We start from the raw sequence: 18,730 nt of genomic DNA, 5'->3' as shown, positions 1-18,730 counted from the left end.
GTACTTGACCAGCTTTTGGCCAGCTATCCTAGCTTGCCCTGATGTGGTTCGGTCAAATGTTGTTGACACTCAAGTGAAGTAATGGGACTATAACAATGCAGGTTGTTGCATGACAGAGGATCCCACGCTGTAAAAATTCTGCAGAAATAAATTTTGCCTAATGTCTCACTCTTGGTGACTGTTAGTGAATCATCCCCCTACTCTCACAGAGGAGATGATCCTTCCCTACTCATTCTCTGAACCACTCATCACTAAAAACTTTCTATTAAATTTAATCGTGACTTTCTCTGTTCCAGTGAAAGTATTTTTCTTATTCGTTCATGGGATGTGGGCACCACTGGCTAGGCCAGCATTTATTGCCCACCCCTAATTGCCCTTGAGAAGCTGATGGTGAGCTGCTGCCTTGAACTGCTGCAGTCCATGTGGTGTAGGTACACCCACAGTGCTGTTAGGGAGGGAGTTCCAGGATTTTGACCCAGCGACAGGGAAGGATGGTGAGAGACTTGGAGGGGAACTTACAGGTGGCGGCATTCCCATGTGTCTGCTGCCCTTGTCCTTCTAGTTGGTGGAGGTCACGGGGTTGGAAGGTGCTGTCTAAGGAGCCTTGGTGAGTTGCTGCAGTGCACCTTGTAGATGGTACACACTGCTGCTACTGTGTGTCGGTGGTGGAGGGAGTGAATGTTTAAGATGGAAATAGTCCCAGTATCTGAAGACTGTCCAGATACTATAGCTCACATCCCTGGCATCACCCTGTTAAATCTCTATCATACATTGCCTATGGCTTTGATGTCTATTTTGGGGCAGTTAGAACAATGCACACTACTCATTGTAGCCTAACAAAATGCTTTGTAAAAATGTATTATTTAATATTTACCCTGTTGCTCTAAATCTCAAAATGCTGTTGGCCTTTATTTTCTGGCTTTATTCACCTGCACTTACATTTTCACCCCTTGATCCCAGTATTTTTTTCAGAAAGGGGAAATACTGTGAACAAAATTTACTCAACCGGTAAGGGAATGTGTGTTCAGGTCGATATGTTAATAACCTAAAGAAGAGTAAAGGTCGCAGTACCAAAAGAGATTAAGATAACAAATACTTAGGGAACAGAAAGGGTTACAGGAAGTAATAACAAAATGCATGGCAAAAATAACGTAAGAGTAATGAAAAATAAGAGCATATTGAAATGCCAGAACAGCAATGTACAGAGCATTCATTGAGGAATTGGAGATAATAATTGGAAGTGAGGAAACGGATACAATAGGGGGAGACGTTGTCTTGAGTAGATGGTGGTGGGCCGTTGCCTTGAACCACTATGGTGGTTTGATGCCCTGAAACGCTGGGAATATGACCCTGATGTTTGTGGCTGAATGATGCTTTAGGCAATTTGTAACAATATAAAATTAAAACTTCTCTGTTTTATTGTGTGAAGGACACTTTAAAATTGCACATTTAGCACGAATGGAAGTGAAGTGGCCTGTAATCCAGCTGAATTCAACCCGTTAAATATTAGCAACCTCCTCTGTTTAATTTATGCTATTAAAACCTTTTGGAAACTTTTTACAAACCTGGGGTGGAGCTTAGAACCATAGGAATTCCTGTCATGGAAGGAGACATAAGAACTAGGAGCAGGAGTAGGTAATTCAGCCCCTCGAGCCTACTCCGTCATTCAATATGATCATGGCTGATCTCATTTCAGCCTCAACTCCAATTTCCCGTCCTCTCCCCATAACCTTTCAACCCGTTACTAATTAAAAATCTATCTATCTCCTCCTTAAATTTATTCAGCATCCCGGCATCCACCACTCTGAGGTAGCGACTTCCACAGATTCACGACCCTTTGAGAAAAGTAATTCCTCCTCATCTCTGATTTAAATCTACCCCCCCTAGCCTAAAACTATAGCCTCTCATTCTAGAATGCCCCACAAGAGGAAACATCCCCTCCACATCTACTTTGTCTATCCCCTTTAGCATCTTATATACCTCAATTAGATCTTCTCTCATCCTTCTAAACTCTAGCGAATATAAGCCAAAGCATGACTAGACTAAACTTACATGTGACTCCAGATCTTCAATAATGTGCTTGACTTTTTTTTTAAAAAATGCCTTCTGGATGAGGGAAGTTAGAGACCCTTAAGCTTATTGTGTCCTTGTGGCCGACAAATAGCCATCCAGCCTAGTCCCACTTTCCAGCTCTTGGTCCGTAGCCCTGTAGGTTAAGGCATCTCAAGTGCATATCCAAGTACTTTTTAAATGTTGAGAGATTCTGCCTCTACCACCCTTTAAGAGAGTGAGTTCCAGATCTACACCAGCCTTTGGGTGAAAAGATTCCTTCTTGAATCCCCTCTAAACCCTCTACCTCTTACCCTAAATTTATGCTCATTGGTTATGGACCCCTCAACCAATGGGAATAGGACCTTCCTATCCACTCCATCTAGCCCCTCATAATTTTATACAATTCAGTTAGGTCTCCCCTCTGCTACCTCTGTTCCAAAGAAAACGGTAGCCTGTCCCATCTTTCTTCATAACTCAAATTCTCCAGTGCAGACAGCATCCTTATAAATCTCCTCTGTACCTTTTCTAGTGCAATCACATCTTTCTTACTGTGCAGAGACCAGAACTGCTCACAGCTGTGCAGCATAACCTACCAGCTCTTATATTCTATGCTTCGGCTAGAAAAGGGATATGTAGACATGCACACCAAGGTCCCTCTGTTCCTCTACACTTCCAACCATTTATTGTGTATCCCCTTGCCTTGTTAACCTTCCCCAGATGCATTAATTTCTCAGGTTTGAACTCCCATTTGTTATTGTTCCACCCACTTGATCAGTCCATTCAGATCTTCCTGCAATGTACAGCTTTCTTCTTCATTCTCAACCACAACTTTTGGATCGCCTGCAAACTTCATAATCATACCCCCTACATTCATGTCCAAATTATTGATATATATCACAAAAGGCAAGGGACTCAGTACTGAGCCCTGTGGAAACCCACTGGAAACAACCTTCCTGCCACAAAACACCTGTCGACCATGACCCTCTGCTTCCTGCCTCTGAGCTCATTTTGGATCCAACTTGCCACTTGGATCCCGTGGGCTTTTACTTTTCATGAACAGTCTGCTATGTGAGACCTTATCAAAAGCCTTGTTGAAATCCATACAGACTACATCAAATGTCCAAGCCTCATCAAGCCTCCTTGTTGCCTCCTCAAAAAATTCTGTCATGTTAGTTAGGCACGATCTTCCCACAACAAATCCATGCTGACTGTCTTTGATTAATCCATGTCTTTCTGTGAAGATTTATCCTGCCCTTCAGAATTTTTTCCAATAATCTTCCCACCAGTGAGAATAGGCTGACTGTTCTGTAACTATTCAGTCTATCCCTTTCTCTCTTTTTAAAACAATTGTACAACTTTAACTACCCTCTAGTCCTCTGACGCCCACCTGTAACCAGAGATGATTGGAAAAAAATGCCATTACCTCTGCTACTTTTCTTTTAACACTAGGATACATTTCATCTGGGCCCGTGGATTTAAAATGTTAAACCCCTTAATACTTCATCTCTCACTATTAATTTCAACTAATATTTCACACTCCTCCTCACAGATTATAATGTCTGTATCATCCTCTCTTTTGCAAAAACAGACTCATTATTTATTTAAGGGCCATACCAACATCCTCCACCTCCACACCCCAGTGGTCACTAACTGGGCCAACTCTTTTTCTTTTGTTATCCTCTTGTTCTTTATATGTTTATAAAACAAAAAAACCTTTGGGTTTTCCTTCATTTTACATGCCAATATTTTTTCATGCTTGGACACCCAGTGCAAGCTGTTGCACTGACCTGAAGCTGAGCACAAAGCACCAAGTTACACAACCATTGTCAGAGGACATGCACGTGTCAATCCATCCCCGAGCCTATTGATTCTCCCACTTCTGTCAGGAAGCGGTGATTCCAACCTTAGTACTGCAGTCTTATGCGACGTTGGACAGTGCTGAGCAATACACAAGCGGATCAGCCATGATCTGATTGAATTCAGCGGAGGCGGTGGCGTAGTGGCATTGTCACATTTCAGAGACCCAGGGTAATGCTCTGGGAACTCGGGTTCGAATCCCACCACAGCAGATGGTGAAATTTGAATTCAATAAAAATCTGGTAAAAAAGAAAAACCCACCTAGTTAATTAATGTCCTTTAGAGAAGGAAATCTGCCTGGTCTGGTCTAAATGTGACTCCAGATCTGCAATAATGTGCTTGACTCTTTTTTTTAAAAAATGCCTTCTGGACAAGGGCAATTAGATGGGATGGGGCAATAAATGCTGGACAAGCCAGCACATCCCATGAATGAATTTAAAATAAAGAATGGCGAGGGGCCAAATGGCCGACTCCTATTTCCTATGTTCTTATAGCGTCATAGAGGTCTACAGCACAGAAGAAGGCCCTTCGGCCCATCGAGTCTGTGCCAGTCAAACAAGTGCCTAACTATTCTAATCCCATTTTCCAGCACTAGGCCCATAGCCTTGTATGCCATGGCATCGCAAGTGCACATCCAAATACTACTAAAATGTTATGAGGGTTTCTGCCTCTACCACCCTTTCAGGCAGTGAGTTCCAGATTCCCACCAACCTCTGCGTGAAAAAATTCCTCCCCTCATCCCCTCTAAACCTCCTGCCCCTTACCTTAAATCTAAATACCCCCTAGTTATTGATCCCTCCACCAAGGGGAAAAGTTCCTTCCTGTCTACCCTATCTATGCCCCTCATAATTTTATACACTTCAATCATGTCCTCCCTCAATCTCCTCTGCTCCAGGGAAAATAACTCCAGTCTATCCAATCCCTCCTCATAACTAAAATTCTCCAGCCCAGGCAACATCCTGGTAAATCTCCTCTGCACTCTCTCTAGTGCAATCACATCCTTCCTATAATGCAGATTCCAGAACTGCACACAATACTCTAGCTGTGGCCTAACCAGCGTTTTATACAGTTCCAGCATAACCTCCCTGCTCTTAAATTCTATGCCTCAGCTAATAAAGGCAAGTATCCCATATGCCTTCTTAACCACCTTATCTACCTGTTTCACTACCTTAAGGGGCCAGTGGACATGCACACCAAAGTCCCTCTGATCCTCGGTACTTTCCAGGGTCCTACCACTCAGTGTATTCCTGTGCCTTGTTTGTCCTGCCCAAGTGCATCACCTCACACTTATCCGGATTAAATTCCATTTGCCACTGATCAGCCCATCTGACCAGCCCGTCTATATCCTCCTGTAATCTAAGGCTATCCTCCTCGCTATTTACCACCCCACCAATTTTCATGTCATCTGTGAACTTACTGATCAATCCTCCTACACTCAAGCCTAAATCATTTATATATACCACAAACAGCAAGGGACCCAACACTGATCCCTGTGGAACCCCACTGGACACAGGCATCCAGTCACAAAAACACCCTTCGACCATCATCCTCTGCTTCCTGCCACTCGGCCAATTCTGGATCCAATTTGCCAAATTGCCTTGGATCCCATGGACTCTTACCTTCGTTATCAGTCTCCCATGCGGGGCCTTATCAAAAGCCTTGCTGAAGTCCAAGCAGACTGCGTCAAATGCATTGCCCTCATCTACACACCCGGTCACCTCTTCGAAAAATTCAATCAAATTGGTCAGACATGACCTCCCCTTAACAAAACCATGCTGACTGTCCTTGATTAATCCCTGCCTCTCCAAGTCTAGATTAATTCTGTCATTCAGAATTGCTTCCAATAGTTTCCCCACCACTGAGGTTAGACTGACTGGCCTGTAGTTCCCTGGTTTATCCCTTCCTCCCTTTTTGAATAACGGTACCACCTTGGCTGTCCTCCAGTCCTCTGGCACCTCTCCTGTGGCCAGAGAGGTATTGAAAATTATTGCCAGCGCCCCTGCTATCTCCTCCCTTGCCTCACTCAACAGCCTGGGATACATTTCAACCGGGCCTGGAGATTTATCTACTTTTAAGCCTGCCAGACCGCTTAGAACCTCCTCCCTTTCTATGCTAATTTCTTTAATTATATCACAGTCTTTCTGCCTGATTTCCATACCCACGTCGTCCCTCTCACTTGTGAACACCAACACAAAGTATTCATTTAGAACCCTACCTATGTCTTCCGGCTCCACATACAAATTACCACTGTGGTCCTTAATGAGCCCTATTCTTTCCCTAGTTACCTTCTTACTCTTAATGTACTTGTAAAATAACTTTGCATTTTCCTTTATTTTACCTGCCAATGTTGTTTCATGTCCCCTTTTTGCCCTCCTAATTTCCTTTTTAAGTTTCCCCCTACACATTCTATACTCCTCTTGGGCTTCTGCTGTTTTGAGCCCTCGATATCTGCCATAAGCCACCCTTTTTCTCTTTATCCAATCCTGTATATCCCTTGACATCCAGGGTTTCCTGGATTTGTCGGTCCCACCCTTTATCTTTACTGGAATATGTTGGCCCTGTACTCTCCCTATTTCCTTCTTGAATGAGTCCCACTGCTCTGACGCAGATTTACCTAAAAGTAGCTGCTCCCACTCCACTCTGGCCAAATCATATTTGATCTTAATAAAATTGGCCATCCCCCAATTTAATACTCTGATTTCTGGCCCATCCTTGTCCTTTTCAATAACAATCTTGAATCTAACAGAGTTATGATCACTATCTGCAAAATGCTCCCCCACTGATACCTCTACCACTTGCCTGGCTTCATTCCCTAAAATTAAGTCCAGGACCGCCCCCGCTCTTGTAGGACCTTCTATTTACTGGCTTAAAAAGCTCTCCTAGATGCATTTTAAGAATTCCGCTCCCTCTAAACCTGTCACACTATGACTAACCCAATTAATGTTGGGGAAGTTGAAATCCCCCACTATTACTACCCTTTAATTTTTACACTTCTCTGAAATTTACCTACATATCTGCTCTTCTATTTCTCTGACTGTTTGGGGGCCTATAGTACACTCCCAGCAATGTAATTGCTCCTTTTTTTGTTTTTCAGTTCTACCCATATGGCTTCATTTGAGGAGCCTTCTAAGATGTCATCCCTCCTTACTGCTGTAATTGATTCTTTGATCAATATTGCGGTACCCCCTCCTCTTTTTTACCTCCTTCCCTGTCTCGCCTGGAGACCCTATACCCTGGAATATTGCGCTGCCAATCCTGCCCCTCACTCAACCATGTGTCTGTGACAGCAATGACATCACACTTCCATGTGTTAATTTGTGCCCTCAACTCATCTGCTTTATTCATCAGACTCCTTGCATTAAAATAAATACCATCCAACCTTGCCAAACTTCCTTATGCCTTAACTGGCCTATAATTTCTATGCCTTCCAGACTCTCTCTCTCTCTCTTCTAATTTTGGCTGTGCATCTCCCCCTGCTGATCCTCCTCTCAGGATCCCATCCCCTTGTCATGTTAGTTTAAACCCTCCCCAGCAACACTAGCAAACCTCCCCGCAAGGATGTTTGTCCCATTCCAGTTCAGGTGCAACCCATCCACCTTGTACAGGTCCCGCCGCCCCCAGAAACAGTCCCAATGTCCCAGAAATCTAAAACCCTCCCTCCTGCACCATCTCTTTAGCCACACATTCATCTGGACTAACCTCCTATTTCTATACTCACTAGCGCGTGGCACCAGAAGTAATCCAGAGATTACTACCTTTCAGATCCTGTTTCTTAATCTGTTTCCTAGCTCCCTAAATTCTGCTTGCAGGACCTCATTCTTCTTTCTACTTATGTCGTTGGTACCAATATGCACCACGATCTCTGTCTGTTTGCCCTCCCCCTTATGTGTGTAATCTCTGGCACTTCCCTCTCTCCCTCTATTGCTGAAGAGGAAGAACTGCCTTTGACCAGATTATTCCAGCACTGCTAGTGACTGCAAAAACCTCAACCTAATGTTTTAATAGAGACTTTTCACTGTACTTATGGAGAGCAAAGACAGCTCCGCAGTTGGAGAAGGAAATCCTTGCCAATCTCTTCAGGCCGACTATGTACAGAGAGGACAATGCGTGACAATCTCGGGGACAGTGGAAAATCCACCCCTCCCCACGCCACAATTGAAAATCCCCCATCAGATTTATCCTGCCCGTTCTGCTGAATTGAGAACAAGACTCGGTTTAAGTGCCAGGCTCTGTCTGTTTTCTCGATAGCTAGCACACTTCTGTCATGAGTCTCAGCTGAAGTTGCAGAACTGAACATTAGAACATAAGAAATAGGAGCGGGAGTAGGCCATTCGGCCCCTCAAGCCTGCCCCGCCATTCAATAAGATCATGGCTGATCTACCCCAGGCCTCAACTCCTCTTTCGTGCTGGCCCCTCGTAGCCCTCAACTCCCCGATGTTTCAAAAATCCATCTACCTCCTCTTTAAATACTTTCAGTGATTTAGCCTCCGCAACTCTGGGGTAGAGAATTCCAGGCATTCACTGCCCTCTGAGAGAAGAAATTCCTTTGCATCTCAGTTTTAAATGAGTGTCCCCCTTATTCTGTAACTATGTTTGAGATTTCCCCCACTAGTGGAAACATCATGTCAACATCTACCCTCTCAAGCCCCCTCCAGAATCTTGTACGTTTCAAGAAGAACTGAGCAGAGATGATTTCCCTGCATTCGAAATATCACCCACCCTGCTGCTTTCCTGTATGTTTCACAGCCTTTAGGATCAGAACTCTGACATCCATCCAAAAATACACATGTTCTGGGCTTGAATCACAACAAAGGCAGGGATGTGTTCCAGAGCTAATGTTCTCATTTTGGTACATAGGGCCATCTTGTGGGCAAATCGTTCACACCTCCAGCTCTCCATTTCTCTGTCATGCAATAAATCTATTCGGAGTGCACTGCAGTTCTTAAATTCACTGTTGATTCAGTTATCCGATAATTCAATATATTGCTACTTTCCTGTACTGTTTTACTTTCCTTAATGAAGCTAATGGATGATTCACCTAGGGTTGATCCAAGAAAAAATATTGAATTATCAGCTACGCAGCCAAATAAAAAATAAATTACCATACACTGTTTTAAGGCCAGAATGTCCTGGCAATATCTTAAGTCAGCAGCAGCCATTAAAATGCAGAGGCCTTGGGCCTGCTGCTGGGATCAGATTTCCCTCGAACCTGGTTTTCGCGCAGTTAACCTGATCAGCTGAGGCTTTACAGGCCCAGGACAAGGAATTCCTGTGCACCTCGGCCTGGATTAGCACAGCCTGTTTCCGGTGCTCTGTAGTCTCCTTCCTGGTTTCCTGGCAGACTGTGCCTAACGGAATGCCCAGCCACCCTAATGGCCTCTGTCAGGGAGTCTCGTTGGCCCTGTCCAGGTGTAGGGGACCAGAAAAGCAAGGAAGACATCACTCGTTTTTTTTATTTTTCTGTAGTTATTGTTGAGTTGTGGTCAGTCCCCCTAATATTCAGAGTCATTGACTCATAATAAAACCAATCTTGATCCTATAGCCTAAATTTTCCGCTTGGGTAAAATCCCAAGCGCGAGTATTACTCCGGTGCGATTGGCGCCTGCTCAATGAGAAGTCAGGCTCACCCTTCCCGCCGCCAGCTTCATTTCAGCACTGATACCGTTTGGCAGCGGAAGCTGTTGCACCGTGGCATCGTCGAAAGGCCTGCAGCAGATTAAAGGGGCAACACCGGCGACAATTATTTATGGAAACAAAACTGAAACTTGCCACAAGAATGCCTGTCGGGTGCAGCAGGGCCCGAAGGTCACAGTTTCACTGAAGAGTAAACCGAAGCCTTTCAGCGTCAAGTCAGGCAGAGGAGGCGAGGGGGCACAGACAGGCACAGAGACAGGCAGGCTTGCAAGGTGAACAACACTGCCAGCAGGTGGCCGGGACAGTCGGTGCCAATTCAACAGATGGCAACGCAGTGCCAGAAAAAATCTAATGCCCTTGCCAAGGCTGGCATGATGAGTCAGCCTCACTGTCCACATATTTGCATGCCAACTATTGAGTCCATGGCATTGCCTTTCCTCTGACTGTGTTCAACATGTTCACCATTGGTGCCCAGGGGTTGCCTGCATTGGGAAGCTTTCCTCTGCTCTGTCTTTCTTGCGAACGCCTCACTAAAAGCCTCGAGTTGCTTGTATTTGATCAGCCTGGATCAGTCACGAGGGGACATAAGTTCAAGGTGAGGGGTAGGAGGTTTAGGGGGGGATGTGAGGAAAAACCTTTTTACCCAGAGGGTGGTGACAGTCTGGAATGCGCTGCCTGGGAGGGTGGTGGAGGCAGGTTGCCTCACATCCTTTAAAAAGTACCTGGATGAGCACTTGGCACGTCATAACATTCAAGGCTATGGGCCAAGTGCTGGTAAATGGGATTAGGTAGGTAGGTAGGTCAGGTGTTTCTCACGTGTCGGTGCAGACTCGATGGGCCGAAGGGCCTCTTCTGCACTGTGAGATTCTGTGAATTCTGGCCTCTTCCACATCCCTAATTTTAATCGCGACACAATTGGCCGCTGTGCTTTCAGCTGCCTAGGCCCTAAGCTCTGGAGTTGCCTCCTGTTGTAAAGGTTGTTTGGTGCCTCACTAAGAGGTCTGGAGGCCTGTATGGTTGACCATAAGTCGTCCATTGGTAACCCATAACTATATACATATCCAACGTACTGCCAGGCATGGGTGCTGTGTCCAGGCTTTCCAAACTCTGCCACACAGACTACTACCTTGTGACTTTGTACATCATACCATGGGCAGTGCTGTTGTCCAGTCCCACATTAAACCTTGCTCTGCCCAGTACAACAATGGCATGCTGCTATTCTTTGAAGGCATACATTAATCCTTGCTCTGCCCAGTACAACAATGGCATGCTGCTATTCTTTGAAGGCATATTTAACACCTCCCCAAAGCTTTCCCCTCTCCCTCGCTCGCGCTCTCTCTAAGCCATCCTTCAAAAATTTTACCTCTCCAACTGTCCGAACATTTCCTTACGTGGTTCGATGTCAAATTTAGAGTTGTTCACCTGTATGGCCTGCACACTGACACATCTGGGTTTTCAGGCATTTCATTGGTACCTTTAGGCCTTCTTTCCTGCAGATCAGCGGCTAAATAGAGGCAGCGCCTGACACTGGTGGCATGGTTGGGATGGTTAGGCATGGTGCTGCTCCCTTTCAAAAAGGTGCAAGGCTAATCTGCGTGTTTAGCCATAGAAGAGGTCTAATTGTTGTGCCTCAGAATTTGACTCCCATGAGATAGGGCTACTTTAGTCACACAATGCTCCTTCACCAACGCAACAGCAGCCACCAGGTACTTGTGCCACTGAGGTGACACCTAGGAGAAGTGATAGTCTGGCCTCGGGTCCATACAGAACACACTGGCACCAAAGGAAAGCATGGCAACTAGGTGCAAACACGTGCACGTAAAATGGTGGCCACCACGTTGGCGGCGATTGTTCCTCACCAGAGTTCGGAAGTGGCTTTGATAGGGTGTCGTGAATGTGAGTTGATGAGCACAGAATAATTTGTTGACGACGGTTGGCAGAGGGAAGCAGATGTTGACATGATTGTTCGTGCAGTGGTCAGATGTGGTAATCGAACAAAGGCCTCCCATATCCGATTGGCGTGAATGTAAGGGGCAGCGGAATTCTTCCATGAAGCTGCACATAAATGATGACACCGAAGGTCGTAGAACAAAAACTCCAGTCACCCCCACATGTTGTCGTCTTCACTTGGAAGAAAAGCTGCTGGAATTTGGCAACGGCTCTGATCCAATAACAAAGATTTATTGGCAGTGGCCGTGGCTAAGTGGAAAGTCTGAGTTCCCCCGCTTGTTTATTTGGCAGCTTTAGAGATGAAAGCTAAATGAGAGTATCGATGGTTACTGACCTTTGACCTCATTACGAGAGAGTCTTGGCCCACAGGAAATGAGAGTTGGCATCTTTTTAACCAGCATCAGGTGAAGGATGAGTTTTCATCGATTATGTACATTGTTCCTATTTTGCAGCTTGCCTCTTACAGTAAGTATGCGACATTTTTAAGGAATGGCGTGGAAAGTCAGATGCCCACGGTCACAGTGTGCACCGAGGAAAGATTCCCTGCAGGGTCTAACCTTAGAGTTATCTCATTTACCTGATGGCAGGAGGACTCACCGGTACAGCCACTGCGAGTTCAGGCATTTTCAGCGCAGTCCGGTAAAATCATGGACTAACTTGAGCTGAAGCAGATTTTCAAACCTGGCTCTCATTCTATGACTCCAACAAATTGTATTCACATTTTCACTTAAAGTTGAGAAACGTCCCAACGTTCTTCACCAACATGTAATCAGACAAATTTGGATGGCCAAGCCAAAATGGGGAGGTATTAGGAGGGGTGACGAACAGCTTGATCAAAGAGGTTTGCTTTCTTAAATAAAAAAAGGCCTGAATGGAGTGGAGGGAGGTGGAGAAGTTTTGAGGTGGGGGAGGGCACATGATTGGGAGGACACATGGTTGGAGCGGTTGGGTGGTGAGTGTTGATCATGTACTGGAGGCCAGAGTCTGATGGATACAGAGTTTGTGTTGGGGGGTGGGGGCTGGAGCTCTTGTGCTGCTCAAAACTTAATCTTTTAATTACCTGTTCTAATATCTGAGGTTCTGTGTTAAGAGTACAGTAAATGGTAACAGTATGGGTTATTACTAAATATGTGGTGTGACATCCTGGCTCCGCTGTAATCTAACTTTGTTATTTTTCTCTTCACCATAAAACTTGACAAGCCCTAACTGTAACTGGATATTGCAACAGCTGTTGCCAGTATTTATATAGTGCCTTTTAAACTAGGGGAGGATTCGAGGTACCTCAGAGAAAATGCTTCCACCAAAAACAGTGGAAGAGTTCCCTGACCTGGCAGCTAGGTAACTGAGACTAAACCAGATTGGCTGAATAATAAGAAACAAAGGGTAATGGTCAATGGATATTTTTCGGGCCAGAGGAAGGTTTGTAGTGGAGTTCCCCAGGGGTTGGTATTGGGACACTTGCTTTTCCTGATATATTATTAATGATCTAAGATCTTGGTGTGCAGGGGACAATTTCAAAGTTTGCGGATGATACAAAACTTGGAAGCATTGTAAACTCTGAGGAGATTTGATAGAGATGTTCAAAATCATGAGGGGGGCTGGATAGAGTAGAAGGGAAGAAACTGTTCCAGCTCGTAAAAGAATCGATGACGAGAGGGCACAGATTTAAAGTGAGTTGCAAAAGAAGCAAATGTGAGGTGAGAAAAAACTTGTTGACACAACGGGCGGTTGAGGTCTGGAAGGCCGTGACTGCCTGCAAGCGTGGCGGAGGCAGGTAGAATCGAGGCATTCAAGAGGGCGTTGGATTAGAAACAATGTGCAGGGGTACGGGGGAAAGGGCAGGAAATTAGCACTAAATCATAATGTTCATTCGGAGAGCCGGTGCAGACAGGATGGGCCGAATGGCTGCCTCCTGCGCCCTGACATTCTGTGATTCTGTTTGCCACCTTGATATCGCGCTTGACCTAAGATGAGCTTCAGACCTCTGATTCGTGCTATATCACTAAGAGCACGCACTTCCATCTCCGTATCATTACCTGACTTCACCCCTGCCACATCTGCTGCTGAACCACTCATTCATGCTTTTGTTAGCTCAAGACTTGACTATTACAAACGCTCTCCTGACCAGCTTCCCACATCCTACCCTTCGAAAACTCTACCCGTGTCCCAACTCTCATCAAATCCCATTCACCTTTCGTCCTTGTGCTCTCAGTTGTACCATGGCTTGCAATCAAGAAACGTCGTGATTTTAAAATTCACATCCATATTTTCACATCCCTCCATGGCCCCGCTGTTATCCCCTCCAGTCCCTTGCACTCTTGAGATATCTGAGCTCATCTAACTCTGGCCTCTTGATCACCCCTGATTTTAATCACTCCACCATTGCATAGGCACTAAGCTCTGGAATCCACCCCACCTAAACCCCTCCATCTCTCTACCTCTCTTTCTTCCTTAAAGACAGTTCTTAAAACTTAACACTTTGATCAAGCCTTTGGTTCCCTAACCTGGTGTATCCATATGTTCTCCGGTGTCAAATTTTGTTTGATAGTCCCAAGATGCTTCAGAGGAACATGTCAGAGGCATTATATAAATGTAAGTGCAAGTTGTTATGGTGGTGATGATGAGAATAATGGGGCAGATACAACTGCATAGTGATGGTAGAATGAGGGGTAGATAGAAGACCAAAGGGGACAGCCTGGCTCTGAGGTTGGAGAACGCATGTGGTAAGGTGGGGCCAGTCTTTGGACCAATTTGTAAATGAGGGCGAGGGAATCTGAAATTTGGTTATGGAACCAATGGAAGTCGGTGTGGCTGGAGGTTTATAGGTCAGGGGGACTTTGTTGTACAGGATACAGACCCTGCAATGGAGTTTGTGTGGGATGACGTTCAGGAAGCCAGTGGGGGAGAAAACGGGAAAAGTCGAGCTTGTTGGTTGGTGAGGAGTTGGATGGGGAGAAGATGCAGGAAACAGAAGGAGGGTTTTTAAACAGATGAGAGAGCAGATGGAAAATGAGGGTCGCCAAGGGGAGACAATTGTGCAGACATTGAGGTTTTTTAAAAAATCAATCCCCTTATATATGGTGTTAAAGGTGATTTGTGGAAAAGAGGAGTCTGGGATTCTCCTTGACCTTATATTGAACCCTTTTGAATTCCTGAATATTATGTTTAACTGTACAGTGTTTCCCGTTGCTTACAATAAAATCTTCACTGTCAACAGGTGGTACTTTGGTAAACTTGGCCGCAAAGAGGCTGAGAGACAACTTCTGTCTGTCTGTAACCCAAGAGGAACCTTCCTAATTCGTGAAAGTGAAACCACCAAAGGTACGGATTTTTCTCCCATTACATTGTGCTGAATTTCTTTGTCCTGAGCAGAGCTTCCCCTTAGGCTTCAAACGCAGGTGATCAGGAATCATAACTCCTGACCAGATCTTTGCCAGAATATGACTGCGTCGCTTTAAACATCTCTCTGTGTATTGCCAAAAACGAACTACTGTTTACCTAAATGCTGGCCAACCAGCGACATCCACATCCCAAGAATGAATTTTTAAAAAAGTAATAATGGGAGCACATTTTACTGCCAAAGCTTGACTCCGTTTATTTATTTCGTAAAACTCATTAGGCTGACAAAATCTCACCCCCAGGCCGTTTTCTGGGAGGTGGGGTGGGCAACGCCTACCCTGACACTGGTAAAATACCAGCAGGTAGAGGACGGGTACGACACACCCTGCCATCCCATTCTATTTTACATCCCCTGTCCCCAATTCCAAGAGGAGAGGAGCTGGAGGGTGGGGAATAGTGTGTAAAATTCTGGCCCAAGTCCCATTCACCCATCACACCCCTTTGCTCCCTGACTTACATTGGTTTCTGGTTAAGTAACACCTCTATTGTAAAAATTTTCATCCTTGTTTCCAAATCCCTCCCTAACTCCCTCCCTAATAGCACTGCAGATGTATCTACACCACATGGACTGCAGCGGTTCAGGAAGGCAGCTCACCACCATCTTCTCAATAGCAACTGGGGATGGGCAATAAATGCTGGTCTAGCCAGCAAAGCCCACTTCCCATGAATGAATATTTGAGAAAGTGTCTTATTAAAGGCATACGAGTACGTCACATGCACTTTTCAGTCCTATCCTAAAAACCAACAGTTCTGCAAACATTATCACTCTCTTTCCTGACTTGGAAATATATTGCTGTTCCTTCACAGTCACTTGGTCAAAATCCTGGAACTTTCACCCTAACAGCAATGTGGATGTATCTACACCACATGGACTGCAGCTCAGGAAGGCAGCTCACCACCACCTTCTCGAGGACTATTTGGGATGGGCAATAAATGCTGGCCTAGCCAGCAACACCCACATCCCGTAAATGAATTTTAAAAAAAGCTAGTATTGTATCTTATGTGGTCATGTCATAGCAAGAACCATAGAATGCCATTTATTAGGTGTCTGTGTCTCTTATCAATAACTTCGCATTGTCGTGAAGGAAGTTGGCCATGTTGTGTTTGCAAGCTAGCTTTGTCCTTTGGTAAAGAAATGCAGCTTGCTATAAGTTTTATTGAAATGTAATTTTTAACCTAATATTCCTGCATTAATCCCATATTATTTGACCTTTATTCCTTCATATTCTGTAATCTCCCCCCGCCTTACAACCCTCACATATCTGTACTCTGCCAATTCTAGCCGCTTGAGAATCCTCAATTTTAATTGCTCCCCTATTGGTGGCCGTGCTTTCAGCTGCCTAAGCTCTAAGCTCCGGAATTTCCTCCTTAAAGGTCTCGGCCTCTTTAAAACACCCCTTAAAACCTACCTGTTTGACCAAGGTTTTGGTCACCTGACCTAGTATCTCCTTATGTGGCTCAGTGTCACACTTTGTTTTATTATGCTCCTATGAAGTGCCTTAGGACGTTTTATTATGTTCTAGGCACTCCAAAAGTATAAGTTGTTAAGCATCGCCTGCACTAGCTCTATAACTTTGTTTTTGAGAGCTGTCTTGGCTGATTAATTTGCCACCACTGTCACCTATTACTGATTGAACAGCCTAGGGAATGGGCAGTATGATTAGAATCTCCAGCGTACTGAACAACCAGACCTTTCCAAAAAAAAAAAATCCTTAATATATAATTGCTAATATTATACCACCACTGTTATATGGGACTGAAGTGCTCCTTGGCAGCAGCTCTGTCAGATTATGCACTCACGAGCTTGTGTAGGGCAGCGACACTAGATGCCAGGTCATGAATAAAACCATGTTCGTTGTCAGCTGTTACTGGCTGACAAACTGAGAAGTGGTAACTCCAGCCTTGTTGATTTCTCCAGCCCAGAGAGAGAGATTGAGCCAAGCTAATATAATAACCTTGTAAATTGCCTGCATGAGAGACCTGTCTAAGTGGTCAGTCTGTCAATCTGATTATAAAAGACATAGCAGAATATGGTTGTGTGCATCACTGAGCTAAATAATGGTGCCAGCGTCATTTGCTGCATACAGGTGCCTATTCTTTGTCAATACGGGACTGGGATGATACGAAAGGAGACCATGTCAAACACTATAAGATCCGCAAACTGGATAATGGTGGGTATTATATAACAACCCGGGCCCAATTTGAAACGCTGCAGCAGCTGGTTCAACATTATGCAGGTAAGAATGATTTTCTACGTACAATGGTGGCCAGTGCACATTGTACTCAAATTTCCTTATGTTCATAAGGTGTTTCATACACAAATATGTAAAACTTGTGTTGCTTGAAAAAAAAAAGCATGATGGTATGAACACAATAGAGAAGGATTACCTAAATTCGGGAAGCCAGGATGTAGAGACGGTTTGGGTACAGATGAGAAATGATGAAGACAGGAAGTCACTTGTAGGAGTGGTGTACAGGCCTAACAGTAACCACATGGGAGGGCAGAGTATGAACGAAGAAATAATGGGAAAGGCACAGTAATAATCATGGGGGATTTTTATCTACATATAGACTGGGAAAATCAGATGGGCAAAGATAGCCTAGATGAGGAGTTCATAGTGTTTTAGAGAGAGTTTCTCAGAACAGCATGTTCTGGAGCCAACCAGAGAACAGGCTATACTGGACCTGGTATTGTATACTGAGATGGGATTAATTAATGACCTTATAGTGAAGGTGCCCCTACGTAACAGCAACCATAATATGATTGAATTTTACATTCAGTTTGAGGGAGAGAAGAGTAGGTCCAAGAATAGTATTTTAAACTTAGATAGGAGCAATTATGAGGGCATGAAAGCAGAACCAGCTAAAATAAACTGGCAAATGAGGTTAAGGAATAGGTCAATAGAGATGCAGTGACATTTGAAGGGATATTTCAGAATAGATACATTCCAACAAAAAAGAAAAGTTCCAAGGGACGGATTCACCATCCGTGATTCACTAAAAAAGTTAAAGAAAGTATCAAACTTAAAGAAAAAGCATATAATTGTGCAAGGACAGGTGGCAGGTCAGAAGATTGGACAGAATATCAAGAACAGCAAAGAAAGACTAAAAAGATTAATAAGGAGGGAAAAGTTAGAGTACAAGAGAAAGCTAGCTAGAAATAGAAATACAGATAGTAAGAGTTTTTTATAGATATTTAAAGAAGAAGAGAGTTAACAAAGTGAGCGTTGGTCCTATAGAATTAATCTGGGAATTAATAATGGAAAATAAGGAGATGGCACAAAGATTGAACAGTATTTTGCATCAGCCTTCACTATAGAGGATACAAGTAACATCCCAGAAATAGCTGCAAATCAAGAATTGCAAGGGAGAGAGGAACTCAGGAAAATTACAATCACCAGGGTAGTGGTACTTAGCAAATTGTTGGAGCTCTAGGCTGACAAATCCCTGGGTTCTGGTATTTTAAGACACTAGTATGAAGTCCAAGTGGCTAGTGAGATAGTTGATGCATTGTTTTTAATTTTCCAAAATTGCCTAGAATCAGGGAGGGTTCCATTAAAATGGAAAATAGCAAATGGTAACTCCTTTATTCAAAATGGGAGGGGGGACAGGAAGCAGGAAAATACTGGCCAGTTAGCTTAACATCTGTCATATGGAAAATGTTAGAAGCTATTATTAAAGATGTTATAGCAGGGCACTTAGTCAATTCAAGGCAATCAGGCAGCATCAACATGGTTTTGTGAAAGGGAAATCATGTTTAACTAATTTATTGGAGTTGGATTTGGGAGTCCTCGTGCATGAATCCCAAAAAGCTAACATACAAGTTCAGCAGGTAATA

At 44.3% G+C, this 18,730-nt stretch overlaps 1 protein-coding gene across 4 annotated transcripts in view; it reads left to right on the top strand.

The window, feature by feature from the left end:
• LOC144680987 (tyrosine-protein kinase Fyn) overlaps positions 1–18,730 on the top strand; it is a 290,651-nt gene that overhangs the window by 230,289 nt on the left and 41,632 nt on the right. For all 4 annotated transcript variants that reach the window (XM_078542619.1, XM_078542617.1, XM_078542620.1 and 1 more), the window contains exons 6-7: positions 14,711–14,814; positions 16,980–17,129. In XM_078542619.1, coding sequence (XP_078398745.1) covers positions 14,711–14,814; positions 16,980–17,129 — 254 coding nt within the window. The remainder of the gene's footprint in view (positions 1–14,710; positions 14,815–16,979; positions 17,130–18,730) is intronic.

This window comes from Cetorhinus maximus, chromosome 5, assembly GCF_964194155.1.
Source record: "Cetorhinus maximus chromosome 5, sCetMax3.hap1.1, whole genome shotgun sequence".
NCBI classification, from domain to species: Eukaryota; Metazoa; Chordata; class Chondrichthyes; order Lamniformes; family Cetorhinidae; genus Cetorhinus; species Cetorhinus maximus.
Note: the sequence above shows the minus strand (reverse complement) of the source record. Positions and strands in the feature narration are given on the sequence as shown.